The sequence below is a fragment of the Strigops habroptila genome, chromosome 1 (genome assembly GCF_004027225.2).
Source record: "Strigops habroptila isolate Jane chromosome 1, bStrHab1.2.pri, whole genome shotgun sequence".
NCBI lineage: Eukaryota > Metazoa > Chordata > Aves > Psittaciformes > Psittacidae > Strigops > Strigops habroptila.
In genome coordinates this window covers 1,710,138-1,733,664 of record NC_044277.2, presented here as the reverse complement: position 1 = coordinate 1,733,664, position 23,527 = coordinate 1,710,138, and the positions used below count along the sequence as shown (strand labels likewise).

General features: G+C 45.7%; 1 protein-coding gene across 1 annotated transcript; it reads left to right on the top strand.

Moving 5' to 3' along the window:
* The first annotated feature begins 16,975 nt into the window (after nucleotides 1–16,975).
* Nucleotides 16,976–21,121, top strand: LOC115619638 (ly6/PLAUR domain-containing protein 2-like). The gene is made up of 3 exons (XM_030512262.1): nucleotides 16,976–17,027; nucleotides 20,208–20,327; nucleotides 20,910–21,121. Exons 1-3 carry the CDS (start codon nucleotides 16,976–16,978, stop codon nucleotides 21,119–21,121), a joined length of 384 nt encoding a protein of 127 aa, XP_030368122.1.
* The last annotated feature ends 2,406 nt before the right edge of the window (nucleotides 21,122–23,527 follow it).

Genomic DNA, 23,527 nt, shown 5'->3' with positions numbered 1-23,527 from the left:
GAATGAGCCCAGAAGAGGCCACAGAGATGCTGCAAGGGCTGGAGCAGCTCTGCTCTGGAGCCAGGCTGAGAGAGCTGGGCTGGGTCAGCCTGGAGAAGAGAAGGCTCCAGGGGAGCTTAAAGCAGCTTTAGTACCCTACAGGTTTGCGCCTGGAAGTTGATCTTGTCTGTGGTTTCCCTTAACATCTATGAGAGCTGAGGTCACCGTGTGGCCTTTTGCACAGACAGCATGGCTCTCTGGTTCAAAAGCTCTTGGCAAAGGGCAGAAAGGGCACATGTATGTATGTATATGTATGTATGTATACAGTGTGAGAGTTGAAGAGGTTAAGAATGAAGAAATGTTTCATTCAAATATATGTTTAGTGAGGACTGAGGCTTTACTGGAGAGCACACAAGTAGCTTCTGATGGAAGGTTAATCATAGGGCACAACAGCTACTATAGCTACTATAAAAACCTTTTCAGTCTCATTTCTGCATAGAGCTAAATAAGAAGATGTTAAGACTATGCTGAGAAAAACAATGAATTCTTGCAGGGCTTTTGTCAGTGACATCTGTAACTGTAAGGGTCAAAAATTCACTGAAGATTGGATTGCCAGAAGAAATTCTAATGTAGTCATTATCTGGGCCTTTGCCAAAACATGTTGTTCCCTTGTGATCCTTAACATTACTGTATATGTTCTGAGGCCCATTTAGGGATAAATCAAGCCCAATAGCAAGTCAACATGCAACCCATTATACTACCTACTAGGATCCTGCTTAACAAGAACTAGAGGCGGGATATACCCACATACATCTCAGAAATGAAGGGTAGGTAAAGGTTAAGAAAAGTATTTTCTGCAAAATCATGGAAACCAAACTATAAACAACTTACTACTTTTCTAACCTTCCAGGGAACAACCAGTAAGTTCCAGGCCCAGAGGTTATAGTGATGTTAGTAAATCACTCCAGGGCAGTGGACACTTCTGGGCACTGGAGGGTAGTCATCCCTATTGTCACCAGCATGGGTTAGGCCTAGGGATCTCCCAGACCATTCCTGGGGATGACTGAGGAGTTAACACAAAACTATTCCCAGGAAGCAGTTTGAATGCAACCGGTCTGTCTTAGCAGAAGAAAGAGTCATGGACTATTCCTTCTTAGTCAGCTTCAGTGCTAGAGACTGGCCCTCTGCATCTTTAATGTTTTAGGTACTCTGCAATATCAGTTTTAAACAACATGTAACATCTGTTCCAGTTGAAAACTGCAGCAAAAGACTGAAGAAGAGAATGTTTGCAGAGACTGAAGATGTGTGGGTAAAAGGTGGTATAATGCTATCATTGAACTATGTGCATACCAAGTGCATCCTATGGGATTTCTGGGGCAGGAGATGGAAACAGCCACGGAGGATGGCTAGTCTGACCCAACAGTTGGTGTAAATCTCTATTGTTACAGTATCCATCTACATGAGGTAATTGGTTTGTTATTAATTAACAGCAGCTCCTAGGTCTTGAGTGTTGCCCAAAGAAGTGGCAAATGCTCCCTCCCTGGCAGTGCTCAAGGCTAGGCTGGACAGAGCCTTGGGCAACATGGTCTAGTGTGAGGTGTCCCTGCCCATGGCAGAGGGTGGAAACTGGATGATCTTAAGGTCCTTTCCAACCCATAACAGTCTGTGATTCATGATTTCAAATAGACCCAGGAGTTCTCAGACTGAACTCTTCCCTCCCAGCCTAGCTGTGTCCAAACCCTTGTTAAAGTGCCTTCAGACAGTCACTACCTCAATCCGAGTCAAGATCTACCAAATGATCATTGCTGTTGCTTGTCCTTGCAAGGTCCTCAGATCCAGAGCTACACATTTGTATTCAACTTGCTCAGCAGGCACAGTTAATATTCAGCTTGCTTACCTGCAAAGGTAAGCTTCCAAAGTTGTGTGACGCTTGCGATGAGGGAGGTTGGGAGCAACCACAGATGACACTGTATCCCTTTGCTTTCTAATAACTATGGTTTGCAGAAGGGTCTTATCCACAGAAACCTTTCTGTAGAGAGCAGAAGAGATGCAAAGAACAGAAATAGATCACCTGGAGTCTGAGATGGGTGTTTAATCCTCAGATGTGGAAGAGTATGGAATTAACAACTAATGGAAGGAGATTTAACAAGTCCAAGTGCCAGATTCTCTAATTCCCAGAAGAACGCTGGGCATGAGCATAAATTGGGAGAGGAGTGGCTGGAGAGGCTCCCTGCAGAAAGGGATCTGGATGTTCTGGTTTGCAGTAGGCTCAATAGGAGTCAGCAATGTGCCCTGGCACCCAAGAGGACAAACTACATCCTGGGTGCATCAAACACAGCCAGTCAAAAGAGGGGATTATCTCGCTTTATTCGGCATTGGTGTGGCCTCGCCTTCAACGTTGTCTACAGTTCTGGGACCCATAATTTAAGAAGGATTTTATGGTTCTTGAACATGTCCAGAGGAGGGCAGTAAAGCTGGTGAAAGGGCTGGAAGGCATGTGCTATGAGGAGCAGCTGAGGAATTTGGGTTTGTCTAGTTTGGAGAAAAGGAAGTTGATGGCAACCTCATTGCTTTCTACAGCTTCCTGAGGAGGCGTAGAGGGAGGTGCTGATCTCTTCTCCCTGGGATCTAGTGGTAGGATGTCTATGATTGGTTCAAAAGTGTGTATGGGGATGTTCAGACTTGATATTAGAAAGCATTTCTTTTTGGTCAAACACTGGAAAAGAGTACTTAGAGAGGTGGTCAATGGCCTATGTCTTTCAGCGTTCAGACAATGCCCTTAAAACCATGCCTTAACTTTCCATTCCATTCCATTCCATTCCATTCCATTCCATTATGTTCTTTTCTATCCCATCCCATTCCATTCCGTTCCATTCCTGTCCATTCCATTTTACTCTACGCTACGCTATGCTCATAGAATCATAGAGTCATAGAATCATAGAATCATAGAATCATAGAATGGCTTGGGTTGGAAAGGACCTTAAGATCATCCAGTTCCAACCCCCTGCCATGGGCAGGGACACCTCTCACTAAACCATGTTTTCCAAGGCTTTGTCCATCCTGGCCTTGGACACCGCCAGGGATGGAGCATTCACAACTTCCCTGGGCAACCCATTCCAGTGCTTCACCACCCTCACAGTAAAGAATGTCTTCCTTACATTTAATCTAAACTTCCCCTGTTTAAGTTTGAACCCATCACCTCTTGTACTACCACTACAGTCCCTAACGAAGAGTCCCTCTCCAACATCCTTATAGGTCCCCCTCAAATACTGGAAGCTGCTCTGACGTCTCCATGCAGCTTCTCTTCTCCAGGCTCAACAGCCCCAATGTTCTCAACCTGTCTTTATATGGGACATGCTCCAGCCCCTGATCACCCTCGTGGCCTCCTCTGGACTTGCTCCAACAGCTCCATGTCCTTCTGATGTTGAGGACACCAGAACTGTACACAATACTCCAAGTGAGGTCTCACGAGAGCAGAGTAGAGGGGCAGGATCACCTCCTTCGAACTGCTGGTCACACTTCTTTTGATGCAGCCCAGCACACGGCTGGTTTCTGGGCTGCAAGTACGCACTGAAGCCAGCTCATGTTCAGTTTCTCATCAACCAACACCCCCAAGTCCTTCTCTGCAGGGCTGCTCTGAATCTCTTCTCCGTCCAACCTGCAGCTGTGCCTGGGATTGCCTCAACCCAGGTGTAGGACCTTGCACTTGGCCTGGCCATTTAGAAGAGCTGGCTATTTTCCTGCACGTATTTCATCATGCTTCCCGTAAAGAATCCTAAAATGCAAAGGGTGGAGCAGAAATAGAAGCAGAAATAGACAGGAAGCAAATCTACAACACTGTGGATAGGTCAAGGTAAATTCCCTGCTATCACCACCCTGGTGATTCACCATGAAATAAAAAACAGTGGACACCTTTGCATCACAGAAATTACATTGAAACATTTGCTTTCATGCTTCTGGCTTCAGGATTAAGATGTTGACGTAAAGAAGCCAAAGTCCTCAGGCTAAAGGAGAACATACAACTACCTCTTTCCTATGGGGTAGTGTGATAAGAAGCAGATACCACTCTGAAGGTAACCAAAGACCTAGAAGGCAAAGTGACTACGCAGATACTTTCTGAAGATGATGGTTGAAGGGGGGCTGTGTTGGTCTACCTCACATAATGGGGACATAAACCCCTTCCACTCAAGTGTCTAGCAACAACCCTTCTTATATTTAGTCCAAACCAGCCTTTGCTTCTGTGTCTCCATGCCAATTTGCCGGTCACATGCACATGTAGTGTCGCTCTGGCTTTGAGTAACTCCCAGACTGAAACTAAGCTTGGTGCATTTAAATGGAGAAGTGAGGCACCTGTCTGGTTCAGCTTTTCTGTAATCTAGAGCCAGTTCATGATGCCTGGGCCACCCATCTCTCCACTGACCACAAAACAAGGAATGGCCACATCCACTGACAGTACAAAGCAACACGACTCTAAGAGAGACTTAGCAAAGAAAGAGATACTCCTGGATTACTTCTGTGCCTTACCAAACATCACCTTGACAATACATTGATCAATACATTGATCAATAGATGACGTTCTGATCAAATTCCATCTTATAATCTAGCTTTTCCTTTTCCCCATCTGTTAGTTGAAGACTAATCAATTGCTTGGACACACATTTCCAGCCCTGATTTGTTTCATGGCCACCCTCTTTCTTACCTCAGGTCTTCCAAGTTGCCTGCTGTTAAGTAGGCCCATATTTAGGAATCTTTTGTCCTTCTGCTAAGAAAACCCATCTTTTTTATATATACCTTCCATTCTCATCTTCATACCTTCCATCTCATCCATATGATATACCTTCCATTCTCATCTTCATCTTAGACTTTGTATAAGGCTTCAGCTTTTTTGGGCACAGGTGGTGAGAAATGCACCCGGAGCTACAAGTGTGGTCTTGTTCGTGCCTTGCACAATGACCTTGGCCCTGCACTGTCCTCACTGACGCAGCCCCCAACCATGACAGCTCTCTTCATGCTTCATCAGATGTCTGATGTTTATTCAGCCTGTGATCAACCGATACTCGCACGTCTTTCATCTCTTCAATCAATCATTTACAGATGACCTCCCAGTTTACCATATAACTTACTTGTTACAGTATATAATCTTATTAGGGTATGACTTGCTCCCAAGCCACCTGGTTGTTTACAATATCCTGATCCTTCTTGGCACTGCTGGTGCTTCCCAAATTTAGATCATCGGTACATTTTAACAACACCATCCTATTTTGCATCTTTCAAGGTCTTTACATAAAATGTTAGACAAGGGTACTACTCTAACGCCAGTTCCTGCACCACTGACACCCCATAGGCTCATATCCCCCTCCCAATAAAACAATTTCAACCCTTCTGCTTCCAATCCTCCAGAAAGTTCTAATCAAGCTTATATTGACTGAATTTCCATCTATGCCATCTTAATAAATATTTTATTGTTTTATTACTCAACTGAACTCACGAAAATCTGACTTTATCGATGTGAAATCAAGAAAGATCATCTCTTTTTTTTAAGCCTTTTCATGTTTTTCATTATTCTCTCCTTCAAGACTTGTTCTTAATCCTGGCATGTTATTGAGGTCAGACAAATTATTCTTACCCCTCCTCTCTTTAATTTAGGCGGTAAATTCTCACCATGTGATACTGTCTTGCCCTTGATCAACTTACAAACATAATTTGGGAGTGGAGCTGTTGTTCTGTATTCCAGTTCTCTCAGTGTTCCAGAATGGAAAATATCCTGTCCTGCTTTGTCCCAGCTTGAATACATTAACTATTTGATTCCACCTCAGCTGTGGTTATTTCAGACACCTTTCTCCATGCTGCCTTTATCCCCAAAGTCAAAAGCACTGTCTATATTGAATAAGTGGTTTAATTTCATATGGAGTTTTCATCTATCACATCTTCTCTACTTTCTTTTGTCCCTCAATATAAGGGCTGAATAATTTCACCATTTAATGTCTTTCCTGAGATTTAAGTCATTATGACTATTGCAAATTTTTACTTTATCTATTTCTTAGCCTCTGTCACATAATTTTATCTGCAGCTTGGTTTTCACTTCCATTCTTTTAGGCTTCCCTCTCATTCCTAGTCTAATGTTTGAAATGGTTATTCACCCATTTCAGGCCACAGTTATTCTTCTGTACATGTTTTTTCTTCACTTCTCCTCTTTGTTAGGAAAACACATTCCAGTCAGGTTTCGGAATCTTTGGTTTCAGGGAACCATGAACTTTATGCCTTGCATCCCCATCCTTGAACTCACAGTGCGCTCACCGTTTCTTTGGCAACTATATATCAATGTTTGCCTTTGTTATCTGTTTATCTTAAACTGAATCAATCCAAAACTCAGCTGGATCCGGGGACAATATTGTTTCAAGTGTGTTAGACTGAGCCCAGCTTTCAGAGTATGTCACCTGAAAAAACAACTCTGCAAGAGGGGAAGATACGGGGGAGGAAGAGAAGAAACAACTGGTCTATGTTGTAGGTGGCTAAATGGAGCTAAAGCCAGATTAGATCAAAATGAATGTGAACAGCTAAACTCTGAACAGGCAGCTGAGCTCTGAAAACATGTAGGATACCCAGAATAAACACATCTAGGGAAGGCAAATGGAGAGAGCATTGACTATGGTCATTGTCTAGCCTGTTTTTGACAGTTTTTGACCTCATAGCAGCCTTCCAGTATCTGAAGGGGCCTACAAGGATGCTGGAGAGGGACTCTTCATCAGGGACTCTAGTGATAGGACAAGGGGTGATGGGTTCAAGCTGAAAGAGGGGAAGTTCAGGTTAGATCTAAGGAAGTTTTTCCCTGTGAGGGTGGTGAGGCCCTTTGGTTGCCCAGAGAAGTGGTAAATGCTCCATCCCTGTAGGTGTTCAAGGCCAGGTTGGACAGAGCTTTGGGTGACATGGTCTAGTGTGAAGTGTCCCTGTCCATGTCAGGAGGTTGGAACTGGATGATCTTAATGTCCTTTCCAACCCAAACCATTCTACGATTTTATGATTCTGTAAAGAAAGGTTTGCAGATGATCCTCGAGCTTTCTTCCAGTCTGGGATTCTATGATTTTGTGATTTCAGTTGGACACATGGATGAATGAGGAAGGAGCTTGGTCCTGCTGGGAAGGATTGGCACAGTTCTGTTTGGGGATGTCATTCCTTTCTCTAATTTGAGCAAGAACATCCTCTCATTTGAGACACTGACTCAAAAACAGAGATAGGAAAAAGAGATCTATGACACCCATTTGGGAAACACTGTCCTCTTCAGCTACCATTTGCAGGCATGCACCAAAGACGTGTACTCCTCATGAAGCATGAGGGGACATTAGAGAATATCAATTACTGAGAAGACTTGGACATCATGCACCAAAGCTATTCTCATCCTACGTCTCCAGCAGATCCCCAGCCTTACTCATGACCAAATGGGCACATTTTTAATGGTTGATACTTTACTATTAAAATCAAAACAGATTTATTATGCTGCAAGTTTGCTACATGCCAGGGTGTGAACTGTGGGTAGCCCATGAGTAGTTTTTAATTGTTCTCCTTGGCAAAGAAGTCTTGTTGGTGTCCCATCCGACTCATTCTGCAACCACATTCAATCACTGCTTTCCATGCAGCAGGAGCTTCAAAATGCCACTGTATTTTTGTCTTTAGCAACTCTTTTTTGTTCCAAACTAATCATGGAAGTAGCCCCCTCAGGAAAACATCCAACAGAAGTCCAATAGAATTCTAGACAATGATGAATTCAGTTCAACTGAGCTGATGTTAGGCAAAAGGAAGACATACTGGGAAAGCAGCCAGAAGTTCCTAACATAATGCCACATGAAAGAGAATGTGTTTGCTAACAGGCAAATCTTTCCAGTGCTTTGGAAAGCAAAGCACCATTTCCACACCTGTAGCATGAGCCTACACAGAAGCTTCCCAGCAAAGCTCAGAGTAAGCTTCTTCCCTCAGTCATTTAGCTGGTGCAGCTCCACCCCACTAGAAATGCTAAGAATGTAGATAGAGGCCAATGGAATTTTTCCATCACTAGAACATAAGCTGTTATTACAGCTTTACCTGCAAAATAATCACAGTATCAGAGAAACAGAGAATCAGAGAAACATAGAATGGTTTGGGTTGGAAGGGATCTTAATGCTCATCCAGTTCCAACCCCTTCCACGGGCAGGGACACCTTCCACTAGAGCAGGTTGCTCCAAGTCCCTGTGTCCAACCTGGCCTTGAACACTGCCAGGGATGGGGCATCAACAACCTTTCAGGGCAACCTGGTCCAGCATCCTATCACCCTCATAGTGAAAAATTTCTTCCTTATACCTACTGTAAATCTCTCCTCTTTCAGTTTAAAGCCATTACCCCTTGTCCTATCCCTTCATGCCTTTATAAAAAGTCTCTCTCCAGCTTTCTTGTAGGCCCTGTTTAGGTACTAGAAGGCTGCTCTAAGGTGTCCCCAGAACCTTCTCTTTTCCAGTTAGTAGGTACTTAACCAGACTGCTTAACTGTACTGGATAGTGGCTATAGACACCTCATCCACCAGTTCCCTCAGGACCTGCAGATGCATCTAATCAGTTCTCATTGACTTGTTCACCTTCAAGTTTCTTAGATGTTCTTGAACCTGACCTTCTTCTACACTAGGCAGTTCTTCATTCTCCCAGTCCCTGCCTTTGCCTTCTGCGTCTTGGGCAGTGTAGCTGGAGCTCTTACTGGTGAAGACTGAGGCAAAAAAGTCATTGAGTACCTCAACCTTCTCCATATCCTAGTTAACCAGATCTCCCATTTCCTTCCAGAGAGGGCCCACATTTTCCCTCATCTTCCTTTTATCATCAACATATATATAGAAGCTTTTCCTGTCACCCTTCATGTCCCAGCTAGATCTAATTCTACCAGGGCTTTAGGTTTCCTAACCTGATTCCCGGCTGCTCTATTTCTGTGTATTCCTCCCAGGCTGCACATCATTACTTCCACCCTCTGTAGGCGTCCTTTTTGTTCTGGAGTTTTTCCAGAAGCTGTTTGTTCATCCAAACAGGCCTCCTGGTGTTCTTGCCTGACTTCGTCTTTGTTGGGATGCATCACTCCTGAGCTTGGAGGACATGATCCTTGAATATTCACCAGCTTCCTTGGGTCCCCCTTCCCTCTGGGGCTTTATCCCATGGTACTCTACCAAGAAGATTCCTGAAGAGGCTGAATTCTGCTCCTCTGAAGTACAGGGTAGTGAGCTTGCTGTGCACTTTCCTCTCTGCCCTCAGGATCTTGAACTCCACCCTTTCATGGTGAAGGTGCATCCCACTCCAGTGTTTGTTGGCTTGGAAGCTACAAGATCGAATGTCCCCACAAACCATAACTATTCCTGATAAGGGGCTGAGTGGCCAGTGGAAGAGGAAATCATATCCTGGGACTCACCCTAGGAATGGGTTTTAAAAGGACATGGAGAAGAAGGTCCCAGAAGAACAGCTCATTGCAGATGTCTTTGAGATTACGCTCAGATTGTGGACAGGTCACAGCAATGGCTCTGACACCTCTGTTGGACTGCATTTGCTTCGGATGCTGCTACCCTCAAAGCATCTTCAGCTCTTGAGAACAGACCAACCCCTGAGGATGTGGCTGGGTACAAATATTGTTAGCTCATAGACAAGAATTCTAGAATGTGGGACTGTGAGATTATTACCCCTGCAAGTGTGTCAGGGCAATCCCAAGCACAGATACAGGCTGGGTGGTGAATGCATGGAAAGCAGCCCTGAGGTGAAAGGTATGGGGGTATTGGTTTATAAGAAGCTCCCTATGATCCATCTTCAGTGTGCGCTTGAGCCCAGAACCCCCCCGTGTGCTGGGCTGCACCCCCAGAGCGTGAGCAGCAGCTCAGGGAGGGGATTCTCCCCCTCTGCACCGTGAAGGAAAGACCCCCCCTGCAGCCCTGATCCAACTCTGAGGCAACAGCACAAGAGGGACGTGGAGCTGCTGGAGCAGCTCTGCTCTGGAGCCAGGCTGAGAGAGCTGGGCTGGGGCAGCCTGGAGAAGAGAAGGCTCCTGAAGGGGAGACCTGGAGAGCAGCTCCAGTGCATAAAGAGGATGCAAGAAAGCTGAAAGGGGACTTTTTACAAGGGCATTTAATGACAGGTTTTAAAGTGAAAGAAGGTAGATTTAGACTAGATATTAGGCAGTTCTTCCCTGTGAGGATGGTGAGACACTGTCACAGGTTGCTCAGAAAAGCTGTGGCTGTCCCATTGCTGGCAGTGTTCAAGACCAAGTTGGACAGGGCTTGGAGCAACCTGCTATAGTGGAAGGTGTCCCTGCCCCTGTATGAACTTTAAAGCACCTTCCAACTCAAACCATTCTTTGATTCTGCGATTCTATGACAAAATACACACACTTCCTATGGAGGTGCCTCCAGGTAACCTAGCCCTCACCTTTGAAAGGTGAAGGCTAGGTCATCTTTGAAAGGTGGCCTTTCAAAGCCAGTGAAGGGAAACAAGTAATCCACATTGCCATTCATTTTTTTATGAGTCTTTTGTCTAAAGTTGCTCTGATGAATTGTGCATATATGTCTGCCTGACTGCAAAAACAAAAACATATGATGAGTCACCCATCTATGTTACAGCAGAAAGACTGTACTTAAGGCAGATGACTCCCATTTGGGGTTTTGTGTCCTGCTTCACACTGCTTGTGACTGTGCACATTTTCACATTATTGTCTTCTGTATTTTCTGTTAGTCAGTGTTCCTACAAGTTTTGGCCTTGGCCACATAGATTCCAGTGATGGGGATTGGCTTCTTTGTCGTGCTATTTCTTTTATTGCACTTGATACCCTTGGCAACATGAACCATATGTATTTAGCAAGATTTACTATTTAGATTCATAGAATCATAGAATCATAGAATAGTTAGGGTTGGAAAGGACCTTAAGATTATCCAGTTCCAACCCCCTGACATGGGCAGGGACACCTCACACTAGACCATGTTGCTCAAGGTTCTCAAGTCCAGCCTGGCATTGAGCACTGCCAGGGATGAAGCATTCACAACTTCTTAGGGTGCCCTATGCCAGTGCCTCACCACCCTCACAATAAAGAACTTCTTCCTTATATCCAACCTGAACTTCCCCTGTTTCAGTTTGAACCCATCACCCCTTGCCCAATCACTACAATCCCTGATGAAGAGTCCCTCTCCAGCATCCTTGTAGCCCTCTTCAGATACTTAGATTAGATCATGGAAAGGCATCCGGGTCTGTATATGGTGATAGATACTGCTGCTAGCATGAGACATGAAGTAGCAGCATGAAGATTTCCTGGCACATCTATCAGTCCCTCCAAAGGCAGAGCTGATGACATCGAAGGGTTCACAAAGTCAGTCGCAGACTCAGTTACAGTCCCTGGGTTTGATAGATGTGATAGCTTAAGTTAATGCAGAGAACTCTATTTCCTTTCTCTTGTCCTCTGCACAACCAAAACCTAGTTGATAAAGAGGGAATATCTCCCTCCTAAGGGGCGGGAAGAACCAAGCCCCATAACTGGCTGGTCTTTGCATGTTATCCACTACTGCACCACTGCAGAAGGTTGCTCAGAGATTGACAGTGCCATCAGCTGATCAAAGTGTGGACCAAGACTTTGGAGACTCTCCGTCAACAGCAGCCCCAGCCTTGGCTCTAAATCATCCAACTTTCAGGTACAAGAGGCTTTCATCTGAGGGCACGTCCAGGCTATGGTGTTTAAAAGCGGCCAGGATCCATTCTCTGGTCCTGATGACAGCTCATGCCTGCATAACTGAGCTTACTTATCTCTCCAACCAGAATGTCCTCATTAGAAACATCCTTGGCCCATGCTATGCTTCAGAATGTGCCTGGGCATTGCTTATGACAGATCATAGAATCAGAGAATCATAGAATAGTTAGGGTTGGAAAGGACCTTAAGATCACCTAAATCCAGTGGGTTCAGGCTATTACATTGCAAGGAACCATGCTAAATGCTACACATCCTATGCAGTCCTCAAGACCATGATAAGACTGATACAGGTTAAATGACCCCTGTTATGCCTGACTTGATGAGATCCATCCCTCTGGGCTGCAGTCCAAACCCACATGTTGGATATTTTGCATGTCCTCTGCAAATGCTTGGGGGACCTACATTCCCAGGGCTGACCAAACACAGCTGGAGAGGTGTTGTCTGAAGGGATTGCCTTCAACCCTGCAGCTAGAAGAGGAACCTGCAGATGTAGAGTCTGTGTCCCTGGACTTACCCTTCTTCTCTCAGAGCACTGAATATAACTCACTTCTTTTCCTAAAAATAAAGGGGGATTTCTTCCCATCTGCAGAAGTTCACCTGCTTTTGGCTTGGAGCTTAGTGTGCTTAAGTCAGAATTCAGGAGATGTGAATACAATTTCCTTCTCTTGGAGAGGTTCCATTTCCCAGCTCACATCTTCAAGACAGGGTGTGCAAGCCACCAAAACAAAGCACAGACATGGGAAGAAACGGGTAAGAGCTCTTTACAGATTGACTGAGTCAGCACTTGTACTCTAGATTTCTCTTCGGTACTCCCCTAAAGTGAAGATATTTGTGTTTTGTATCAAACGGCCCCTGGAAGAAAGACCTAAAGAGCTCCTAGGGGAAGGGTGCTCCCTGAGTCATGCTCACACTTTCACCCTTCTCCAGCCTAATGAAGCCTGCATTCCTTTCTGCCCAGTGGCAGAGTTTCATCAGGAGGGTGGAGAGCAACTCCACCCGGACAAGCCCATAGTCTTGTTATTAGCGCATACCCATGAGAGGTGGAAGCTTCGATTAGCTGAACACATCATCAAGAATCACTGCAGCCATGGTCATGGTCAGCATGGTTTCCCGCTGCTGACTCACAGGCAAAGATGGTAGAGCTCACAGACACAGTCAACCAAATGGTCCCCAGCAAAAAACCCTCCCTGAATCACAGGAGCTGAACTCAAGTTGGCTCAATACACTGATCAGTAGTGTCTCTATTTCCCTATACTTCAGCCATCACCATAGGAAATCTGATAGCAGACTCCACCCTGTGAATTAGCTCCCAAGGTAGACATTGACATCAGATAGATTGATACCATGGCCATGTTGTTAAATACAGTTCTTTGATGCTCATCTCATGACAGAAGGGTCCATTCTACTTACATCTGGGGCTGGAGCGGCTGCTGCTGCAAGACAACATCTAGTTCTGGGTTGGGTAATGCAAGAGAGAAGGTGGTAAACCAGAGGTGGCCCAGAGAAGGATTAAAGCCCTGTAGGACAGACCTTCCTGAGAAGGAGTCACAGAGCCCACAGAATATTAAAGAGATATCCTAGACAAAATGCATCTCCATGGGGGAGAAGAAAATGACAACACTGAGCAATTAGGTGTAGTAGAGGGATGTAATGAGAGCCATCTATAGTAGAAGCTATAAAAATCAGAGTAGAAGTATTTTACACAGGGGTAATTTTACACATGGCTGATAACTGACCACTGGAACAGCTTATCAAAGCTTGGTGTGCACTCCCTGCACTCTCCACAGGACAGCTCTGCAAAATCTGTTTTCCATTCAAACAAGCCTTAACTGTAACAGAAGTTAGATCAGATAGTTACAAAGCACATCGCCTTCTTGCCTGTGAACACTGGATTTACATCATCTGCTGTTCCTTGCATATGTGATAAGCAGAGAGAGATTATATCTACCTAGATTACCTTATAAATAAGGACAGTTTCACAGGGACAGGCTGGCAGTTGTTTTGGATTGATAACATTGAAAATTCAGAAAGGCCTTTGGCACACAAGTCTTTCTTCCTTCACACCACACCTCATTAGTAGTCTCAGATCTTCAGACCTGAAATGACATTTCAACTGAAGCCCCTTAGGGCTCCTGTCAGTCAGTGCTTGAAACCTTGCTCAGAGTTTCTTCCACCACTGACAAAGACGAATGGGAATTTAGGTCCTCGTGAGTCCCACGAGCTGTCTGAGGCTGTCCTAACTGCTATATCAAACCAGTTCTTTCACATATTTATCTTAAAGCAGGTGGGATTTCTAGCCTGCCTTTGTTTGTAGAAACAACCCAATTTTTTCCTGGTGTTTAAGACCCTAGTTCTGACTGCCAGTCTCATTTGACTCTTGCTAGTCTTAACACAGCTCTAGTCCAGGGTGATCTTTCATCTTACAGAGCTTTTCTTTCTGTAGCTTTGTTTTTAATGCTTGCAATGTATTTCTTCCAAACTAAAAAGGGTCAGTGTTTTCCAGTGTCACCTTTTGAGGCAGATCTTGTTCTTGCAATCATAGAATCATAGAATGGTTTGGGTTGGAAAGGACCTTAAGATCAGCCAGTTCCAATCCCCTGACATGGGCAGGGATGTCTCACACTAGACCATGTCACCCAAGGCTCTGACCAGCTCGGCCTTGAACACTGCCAGGGATGGAGCATTTACGACTTCTCTGGGCAACCTGTGCCAGCACCTCACCATCCTCACAGAGAACTTCTTCCTTATATCTAACCTGAACTTCCCCTGTTTCAGTTTGAACCCACCACCCCTTGTCCTATCACTCCAGCCCCTGATGAAGAGTCTCTCTCCAGCACCCTATAGCCCCCTTCAGCTATTGGAAGGCTGCATTATTTTTTCCATCAGGATCCCATTTTTTCTTGACAGGGCCAATGAAATTCCAGGTAAGAATTCATGCCAGGGTGCTAGCACTACCATAATTACCCTGCTAACAGCCTCCCTTACACCCCAGCACACAAGCTGATATCACTCCTGTTTGTTTGTGTTTGGTTTTGGTTTTGTTTCCAGGGCTCCATCTCACCAGAGGCTCCCAGATATCTTTAGATCAACTAATACTTGTGGGTCTTTCCTTCCCACCACACTTTCAATGGCAAGCTACAAACTTCTCTCTCCCTGAAGTCTGGCACTCCCGCACCCTCAGCCAGTCTGAAGGAGCTTTAACAACCCCAGCTCTGATGGTTTCCTGATGTTCTGCCAGATCTCAAACCTTTTCAAGCCATTAGAGAGAGTTAAGTGGCTTTGCACTAGCCAGAGGCAAACAATCCTACCATGCTGATGCATCCCATGTCCAGACACCACAGTGATGGACAGCCTCCACCAATGGACAGATTCATTTAGTGTCCTATTTATATCACTATTCTTTCAACCACACTGATTTATTCCAAGGATTTCTCAGTATGCAGTGACTTTCAAGTACGGGAAAACCATTACAACATGCCTGTGTGGACATCTCCATTTCATCAAGCTACACACAATCTGCCAAGCAACATTTCAGTGTTGTGAACGCTGGAGTGCCAACCCTGTCGTGCTTACCTATTGAGGCATAACCACCTTGAAATTAAAACACTGGATCTTCTCCAGTTTCTTGGCTGTTAAGATATTGCTCAAATGTGCCTTGAACTGCCCAGTTACAAGAAAGGATCTGGCTGTAACCGGGTCTTGGTGGCTTTTACAGAGCCCAGTTTTCCCTCTATCCCCAGAGAGGTATGTTTGCACTGTTCTTCTTTATGTGCCTGGTTTCTGACAGGAGAGCAAGATAAAATAAAGATGAATTATGGTTTTCACTCTCACAGCTAAGCAAGAGTTAGCGTGCATGTCTTTCCCTCCCTTTCCCACGGCAGAGTACCAATCCAGCTTCTCCAGCTCAGCTGGCTTTGTGTCACCCGTTGACTGTGGAAATTGCCATTAGCCATGCTTCTCGAGTTACTGAGAACACTTGAGGGAGCAGCTCTTTCCCAAAAAGCCCCATTCTCAAACTGGGATAAAGGATGGGCTGCTGGGAATGGTAGCAATGCCCATATGCATTGCCGCAATGAGCCTGTGACAAGCAAACCCCTAGTCACTGAATCAGCTTGTGCACTCACCTCATCTCTATCCCTGAAGTCCCCGAGTGCTTCGCAGTGATTCACAAACTTATCTGCTTTGGCTTATTCAGCTGGTTTATGGGAACTTGCATAATGCTGGGGTTTTCCACCCTGGATCACAGCAAACCCAACAAAAAGGCTATCAGCTTTTCCTATGAAATATAACATGCCATTGGCTTAGTCAAAAGGGAGGAGCAAAGCATTCCTCTCTAACTGCAGGCTTTTTAAGCTGTTTCTACAAATATTTTATAAGATACAAAAGTAGAGAAACAAATTATTAAGTTTGAAAGGATTGCCTTGAAGTGTATAAAGTGAAATTTTCTATCAGGAAGGTACTGCAGTGGGAAAATTGATCCATTTCTCTGTGTTCAATTTATTTCCCAGCTTCAGAATACTTTACAGAAGGCGGCACAGTGTTCTGCTTTGCCAGCATGACCCAGGACCTGAAATAAAACAACATATCCAAATCCCACACTTGGAAGCACCACCTCCATGCTCACCTCCACTGGCCTTTCAGTAATTCCCATGCCCAGCACCTCGGCACCAGGGCTCAGTTCATAACTAACTCCCTGGGAGCCAGAAATTGGGCTTACTATTGCACTGGATTTAGGAAAAGAGACATGCTTTGGGCAAAACCAGCCACGCCAGCTTCCCGCCTGCCAGCCTATGAAACCGTGGCACAGGCTTGGGTGATCCCGAGCCAACACACATGGAAGCCCAAGCCTGCTGCCACTTGCACCTTGACTGTTGTTGCCCAGTGCAACACGCATAACACAACCCGGCTTTTGGCTCATGGAGCCAGACTTGAAGGAACAAACATACCTTGTCACATTCCCCATCCAAGCCCTGGCATGGGGCCATGCCTTGAAGTGCAAGCTGTGTTTTTCCTTTTCCATGGGACCAGCCCCAGGATATAAACCTGAAGAAGAGATGATGTATGGTAGGAGTTTGCTCACTGCGGTGATGTCACCTTCTTGGGGAACTTGTTCCTCTACAAATCCCAATCCAGACTGGAGCTGAGCTCTCCCCTGGTCACCCCAAGGGAATCCGCCCACAGGACCAACAGGTAGCGGAGGGTGGGAAAACATATAAAGCACCCCGGGAGCTGCTCTTCTTTACTGTCGTGACTGCACGGATCTGCTCTCAGCATGAAGACACTTCTGTTTGGGCTCCTGCTTGGCCTGGCGTACATGGAGTTGGGTAAGACCTCTGCATTCCTCACACTGCAGGGACTCCCTTGGAAATGCCTGGGAGGGGAGGGAAAATGCATCAATGGTAACCCTCAGGTAGGGGAAATAACTCCTTTATGTATTTAAGAAGGTCAATGGAGAGGGTGAATGGGGAAAAGGGATATGTATTGCTGGTGGGGAGAGCTGCGATGCGTGACTGAGAGCAATGCACATCGTTTAGATACATAGGTGGTCGTCCATCACCCAACCCTGCTCACGCCGTACCCTGGGATGCAGGGAACAAACACGCTGCTTTATAAGACTAAGGTGTAAACGACAGCCAAAGGGCACAGCGCAGTATGAGCATGGGCAAGAACTTGAACCAAAAGCCTCTACTTAAGCTGCCAACCTGTCCCCTCAGGGATAGGATGAGATATGATCATCCTGAGCTCCTGCTATCCCTAAAACATCCCAGTTGGCTGCTGGAAGCACTGAAAACCAGAGGGCGAGGCTTCAGTATAGATGTGTGTGAGGGTATGAGAAATAACTCCAAGGATGTTGGGAAGGTTCATTAAACCACCAGCTCCAAGGTTTTGACTTATTTCTAGACATTAGGAGATAGGTGGAGATTGGAAATTCCCCTGGGTGTGTTTGACGGGTCTGGATCTTGAACAAGCTGGCAGCAGGATCTGGTCATCGCTGTGTTCTTACGCCATCTGTTTGTAACCCACTACAACTACATCCTTGGACTGGAATAGAGTCATCCTTGGGGTGACACCAACCCAGTGGGTTTTAACGTACAGCCCATGGGGGCCGTTGATCATCAGTTTGCTTGTCATGGGACTCTGAAATATCTTAAAGGCAGCCTAGAAAGTGTTGACCACCACCATCTGGAGGCATGGCCACATAGAGATCACTCAGAGGGTTGAAAGAGGAAGACAACTGAAAGGCATACACCCTGCAAGTCTTTATGCATGGAAATGTGCTGGATGTCTTCTTCAGGCTGCATTGATTTTATTAAACCTCCTACCCTCATTCGTCTTTCCACTTGTCTCTAAAGGAAACACAAGTGCTGGCTGAGGGACAAGCTCTTGGTCAAACCCACACTTCAATACCTGATGGTGTTTTCTTTTTCTTCTTTGCAAGATATTTTACATATTATGTGTTTCTTTTCCTCCATCTGGGTCTAATCCTCTTCTGGTTTTAATGGGATTACTGAGGAACTGACAGAGCAGGTTTCCACCTGCAGGTTGCAAAATGCTTTATGGAAAAAGAGAGGCATCACCAGCCATTGCTTTATAGTTTATATGGATGCAGAAATGGCTTTGCTGGAATGCTCCAGTGGGAGGCAGCTGGTCTAGTCACAGCTCTTGCAGCTGAGGAATATGTCTGTGACCAGAGATTTGATATCAAGGGGTAGGAGACATTGTTGGATAGTGATGAATAGTGAATTACTGGCCTCAGATCAGAACACAGCACTGTCTTCTCTATTCAGTTCTTATGTTCTGATCCTTGTGGGTTTGGACTTTTCCGCTGCAACCTTCCTACAAAACCAGTGTCCTCCGAGTGCCCCATCCAAAGCCAGTGAAAGATAAAGGAGCTGAGGATTTTCTTCCTTAAACCTGCTCTTAACTGGAATTAAGTCCCTCAGAGCCCATACCACTGCCCCGCTCACCCATGAAAATTGTGAATTTTGGGAACCAGCTCAACACAAAGGTTGCAGATCAGTTTCTCAGACTATTTAAACACTGCTCTATCCGTACGGAGGCCAGTCCTACACACTCACAAGCATCCATATGCTTGTCAGGTTGACAACGTGTTTTCTCTCTCAGTGACCTCTTTCAGTTTTCTCTCTTTTTATGTGTTAAAATATATGTTACATAAATATATATTAAAATATGTGTTACATAAATAGACATGTTACAAATATATGTTGCATAAATATAGGTAACACTATATGTTAAACATATAGTTCTATATAGTTTTATATATATTCTATATATATTCTTTATGTATAGAACAGCCTCTCATGGGTCATTCGGAAGGGATCTAACGACGTCCTCAGGTCAGGTAAATAGGGACGGCTGCAATGCACCAGTTTACAAAGGATATGGTCACAAGAACACCACCACTGTTTAAAAAGTCCTTCCTATCTCTACAACGAGGATTAAGAAAGTCTTTGCATCATGTAGGCTCTATTTCATAGCTGAATTTTCCAAACGAGGCACTAAGAGAAGTAGATGCCCTGAAAACTCTTTCTAAAGGCAAGTGTTCAAACAACTGCCTTCAGAAATGCTTATCCTTATCACAAAGTCCCAGAGGTTGCTTTCTAACAGCAGATGGTGCAGAACGGTGACAAGAAAACATCGTGTCTCTGCTATTTTACCAATAGATGGCAGTGGACACATTTGGGTGGCTCTTTAGCTGCCGTGTTGGTTTCTACCAGGTAGGAGAGCAGATATCAAACCAGGCTGGTTTCTGTCATCAAGCCACACCAGCACGACTCCGAACAATATGCACACTCTCTATCTGCTGGCTGCGGATGGACAGGGCTCATACCGGGACGTTTGAGCAACTGCTGTGATCAATGCTTGCATATGTAAAGGTCTCCCTCTGTCAGCAGACAACTGGCAAGAGCTTTGTAGCGTCACCTCTTTTAAAGAGCAGCAGTAGCTCCTGATGAAAGTGGTTTTTTAGGCCACATGCAGCCCTTAGGATCTCTGAGACAGCTCTGAAATGGAAATTCTGCTCTTGGTTACTCAGTTCTGCAGAAATCCCTATAAACAAGCATGAAGAAGCTGTGACTGTGGGTGGAGGGATGGGAGAACTGCCAGTCTTTCAGTGCTGGCAAATGCTGCTCTCAACAGAAGGAGCTGTTTTGCTCTGTGTTACAGCATTCCTTAAAGAGGATGCAAAGATTCTACCAACGCAGCTCAAGCAATAGATCCCTCTAGATCCTTCTCTTTTGGGGCTGCTAAGCCCCCAGGATAGTGATCATGCTCAACTCTCACATCATCCTTGACTTTTGGTGCTGGGGTTTGGTCATTCCCCTCTGACATATCTAAGCTTTGCCATTGCCTCCAGATGTGTTTAGTTTCAGAGCATCTTGGTCAAGGGGAGATGAAGCACTGACCATCATGTAGTCCTCACTATAGAGAGAAACTGTAGACTTGTTGCACCCATCTCAGACCCATTCTGTTCCTCTCTGCAGCCCAGTCCTTACGATGTTACACGTGCAAGGAACCAACGGACATCACTAAGTGCAAAACAGTCACCCTCTGCCCCCCAAAATCCATCGTGTGCACAACAACGCTGCACTCTGTAGACTCAGGTAAGTTTCACTGTTTGCTGTGGGTGTTTGTGGGGAGAGATCATAGAATCATAGAAAACTTTGGGTTGGAAAGGACCTTAAAGCTCACCCAGTGCCAACATCCTGCCATGGGCAGGGACACCTTCCACTAGAGCAGGTTGCTCCAAGCCCTGTCCAACCTAGCCTTGAACACTGCCAGGGATGGGGCAGCCACAGCTTCTCTGGGCAACCTGTTCAGGAGCAGTTCTTGTGAACAAAATGGACAGGGATTTGTGTCTCTTGTCCATGTTGGAATAAATTTGGAAGGAGCAGGAGGGAGAGAGAGAATCAGCAGGGAGAAGTGGGGGACCTGTTCCTACAAAAACAATCATGGGCACCTATGAATTAGAGATCATAGAATGATAGACTAGTAAAGGTTGGAAAGGACCTTAAGATCATCTAGTTCCAACCCCGAGTGCCTTATTTGCCTTTATTTACCTATGAACACTTTACTTTCAATTCCCCTCCATTGCATCAAGTCAGTGTTTCTCAATGCACCTTTCTCAATGTCTGCGCCTTCCTTTACCATTTCATTCTCTTTCTTATCCCATCTGCCTGTTTCAGGTTACCCCTTTTTTGGCAACATCACCGTCACCAGAAACTGTGAGGAGGAATGTGTCTCCTATGATGGGATAGGGGCGAACAAACCCAAGTCATGCTGCTACACTGACCTCTGCACCGATGACACCAGGAGCCGCAATGGGGTGGGACGCAGCTCTGCAGCACTGGGGCTGATGGCCATGGTTGTTGGCACGGTCCTCCAGTGCGCTCTGTAATGCCACAAGTACCCATGCTCCAGCCAAAACACCCCTCTCTCTGCCAAGCTGAACTGTTAGATGCCTTGGGAATAACCTTCTTTGCTGATGTGTGAGCTTCACCCATCTTCAGTGTTGTGAATTCAAGTGAGTTCAAGCCAAGAGTTTGGGGACCTGGACCTAAACCCCTCAGATCTCCAGTTTCCAGCTGCTAAGCAGATTTTCCTCACCTTCAGCTGCTTCTGGTCCTCAGGACCCACATCTTCCCCTATGTATTTCCTCTGTGGAGAGTGTTAGTGGATGAAGAGCTGCAGCTTTGCACAGCAGGATGGACTGGGCATCAGGACTGGGTATCATCCTCACCAAGAGCAGGGGCTGTATGCAACTGGACATGGACAGTGTTTTTTTCCCAGGTCTCCTCAAGCTTCCACACAACCTATGACTACGTACCTCTATTAAATCCTTGTGCAGAACCCTCAAAACCCCCAGAAATCTTCCACCAGGAGCTTGGCTTATTTTCTTCCCACTTTTGGTGCCACCTGCTGAGTCAGAGCAGCAGATGGATATTGGTCCTCACTTTACTACCTGCTCAGTGGAGTGCGGCTTCCTATTGCAAAGAGCTGGCACTCAATTCTGTCTAGAATAAGCTATGGAATGAGTTCAGAAGGGATCAGCCTTCATGTGTTGAGGTGGGGTGTATTCAGCCTGTCCTCACAGAAGAGATGCTCCGGCCCTCTGATCATTTTCATCTTAGACCCATAAAAGCAGATGTGGGAGTTTGACTAACCAAAACTCTCAGCAGTCCTTTGCCTGAGCTCGGGTTGCAATCAGAGCTTCTGGATTTCCCTTCCCAGATGTTTTACAGATCATTTCAAGCAACTTCTTCTGTTACTCTGCCCCCTTCCCTCCACAGCAGGAAAGGAAAAGTGATGGTTATCCCAGACCGTCAACTCTGGGAAAACCAAACAGCTTTACTCACGCTGGTTAACAGAGCTATCAGGTCCCAGACAGGGTTTTGCTTCGTTCTCCCTTGGAGCAGTTTTAAGATTGATTTTGGTACCCTCTCTGCTGTAAAACCAGATGGAGTGGAAGCAGATACAAAGGAGCCCAGCTTAAAGCCCTCTCCAGTGGGAAAGAGCCAGGGAATCTGCCATTTGCTCTGTTCCTATTGCCAGGGGAGCAGGAGCAACAGCAGAGTGGAGCATGGGCACATCCCATGCACCATCCTTACGTGTTCATAATGTTCCTGCAACCTCCTCTGTGGCCAATCTATTTTTTCTCCATTTTCCACTCTGTTTCTGTGAGATGCCAGCCAGGAAACTAAAGGAATAAGCAGGGGGAATCTTTGTCTTCATTGTGGAGAGGTAATTGTTTCTCAAGGCCTGTCTCAGTACTATTTGCAAGATCACTTTGACAAGGCATTGCATTCCTTAGCAGATGGCCCCCTGCAAGCCTGGGGTCAGGAGGACAATGAGCCCCTTTGTTCTGGAGAGGAAATGCTCCCTGCTTCACTAAACCAGGGACAGGTTCCCTGAAACCCCCTTGCAATGCTGAGGTCTATGAGGGAAAAATGCCATTGAGAGGGTAATGATTGAGAGTTACTCAAATACTGATATTACACCCAGCCTTGCAGACACAGAGCATCAGCATCTGCTTCCTGCTCATCTGTTCTCTGTCTCCCTGCTTCAAAAACAGTCTGATGTGTCAGGCCAGAAGCAAACCACCACCACTGACATCCTTAGATAGAATAATTAGGGTTGGAAAGGACCTTAAGATCATCTATTTCCAAATCAGAGCCCCTTATCTATTCTGAGTTCAAGCTTTGGGGTAAGTCTCCAGTGGCCTTTCCATGCTGGCTGCTACCATAGGCCACTACTATTCATCTATTGCCCTTGCAGATGGGGCAAGGGCTGGATACAGAGGGACTTGGAGGGTGGGGGTTTCCTTCTGGGTGAGAATCTAGCAAATAAAGTTGGATCCTCTGGTTTTTCAGCCTGCAGCATCTTTCTTGTGTGCTCAGCATTCACCCAGGGAGGGAGCATGGGAGGGAGGGCAGGTCTGTGGCTGGTTATACAGCACAATATGACACTGGTTGTGACACAAACTGCCCTGTGCCAGAGAGGGGAATAGCTACAGAAGGGGACAAGCAATGGAGTGCATACTCCTTGGAAGAGCCAGATTTAAGGCTATTCCTGCTGGAAGAGGAGGAGGAGGAAGGTGGCAGGAGGATAAAGCACTGTCGTCTGCTACAGGAGGCTCATGTGGGAGGTACATAGGGGGAAGTGGGGTTTTCACAGTGCATCTTCTCTAGCAGTAGACAAAGAGAAAGCAACTGAACACATTACTGTGAGGCAAGCAGGCAGCCAGGAGCATCTATTCAGGGTTTGCTCTGTGCTGCAAAGATGCTGTGGTGAGGGACCGCTGCCC

What these genes read in the sequence shown, in the direction of transcription:
- LOC115619638 (XM_030512262.1), top strand. Translation starts at nt 16,976, where the DNA reads ATGAAGACACTTCTGTTTGGGCTCCTGCTTGGCCTGGCGTACATGGAG. An exon ending in CCTGGCGTACATGGAGTTGG is followed by an intron (nt 17,028 to 20,207) that starts GTAAGACCTCTG and finishes TCCTCTCTGCAG; the next exon opens with CCCAGTCCTTACGATGTTAC. An exon ending in GCTGCACTCTGTAGACTCAG is followed by an intron (nt 20,328 to 20,909) that starts GTAAGTTTCACT and finishes TGCCTGTTTCAG; the next exon opens with GTTACCCCTTTTTTGGCAAC.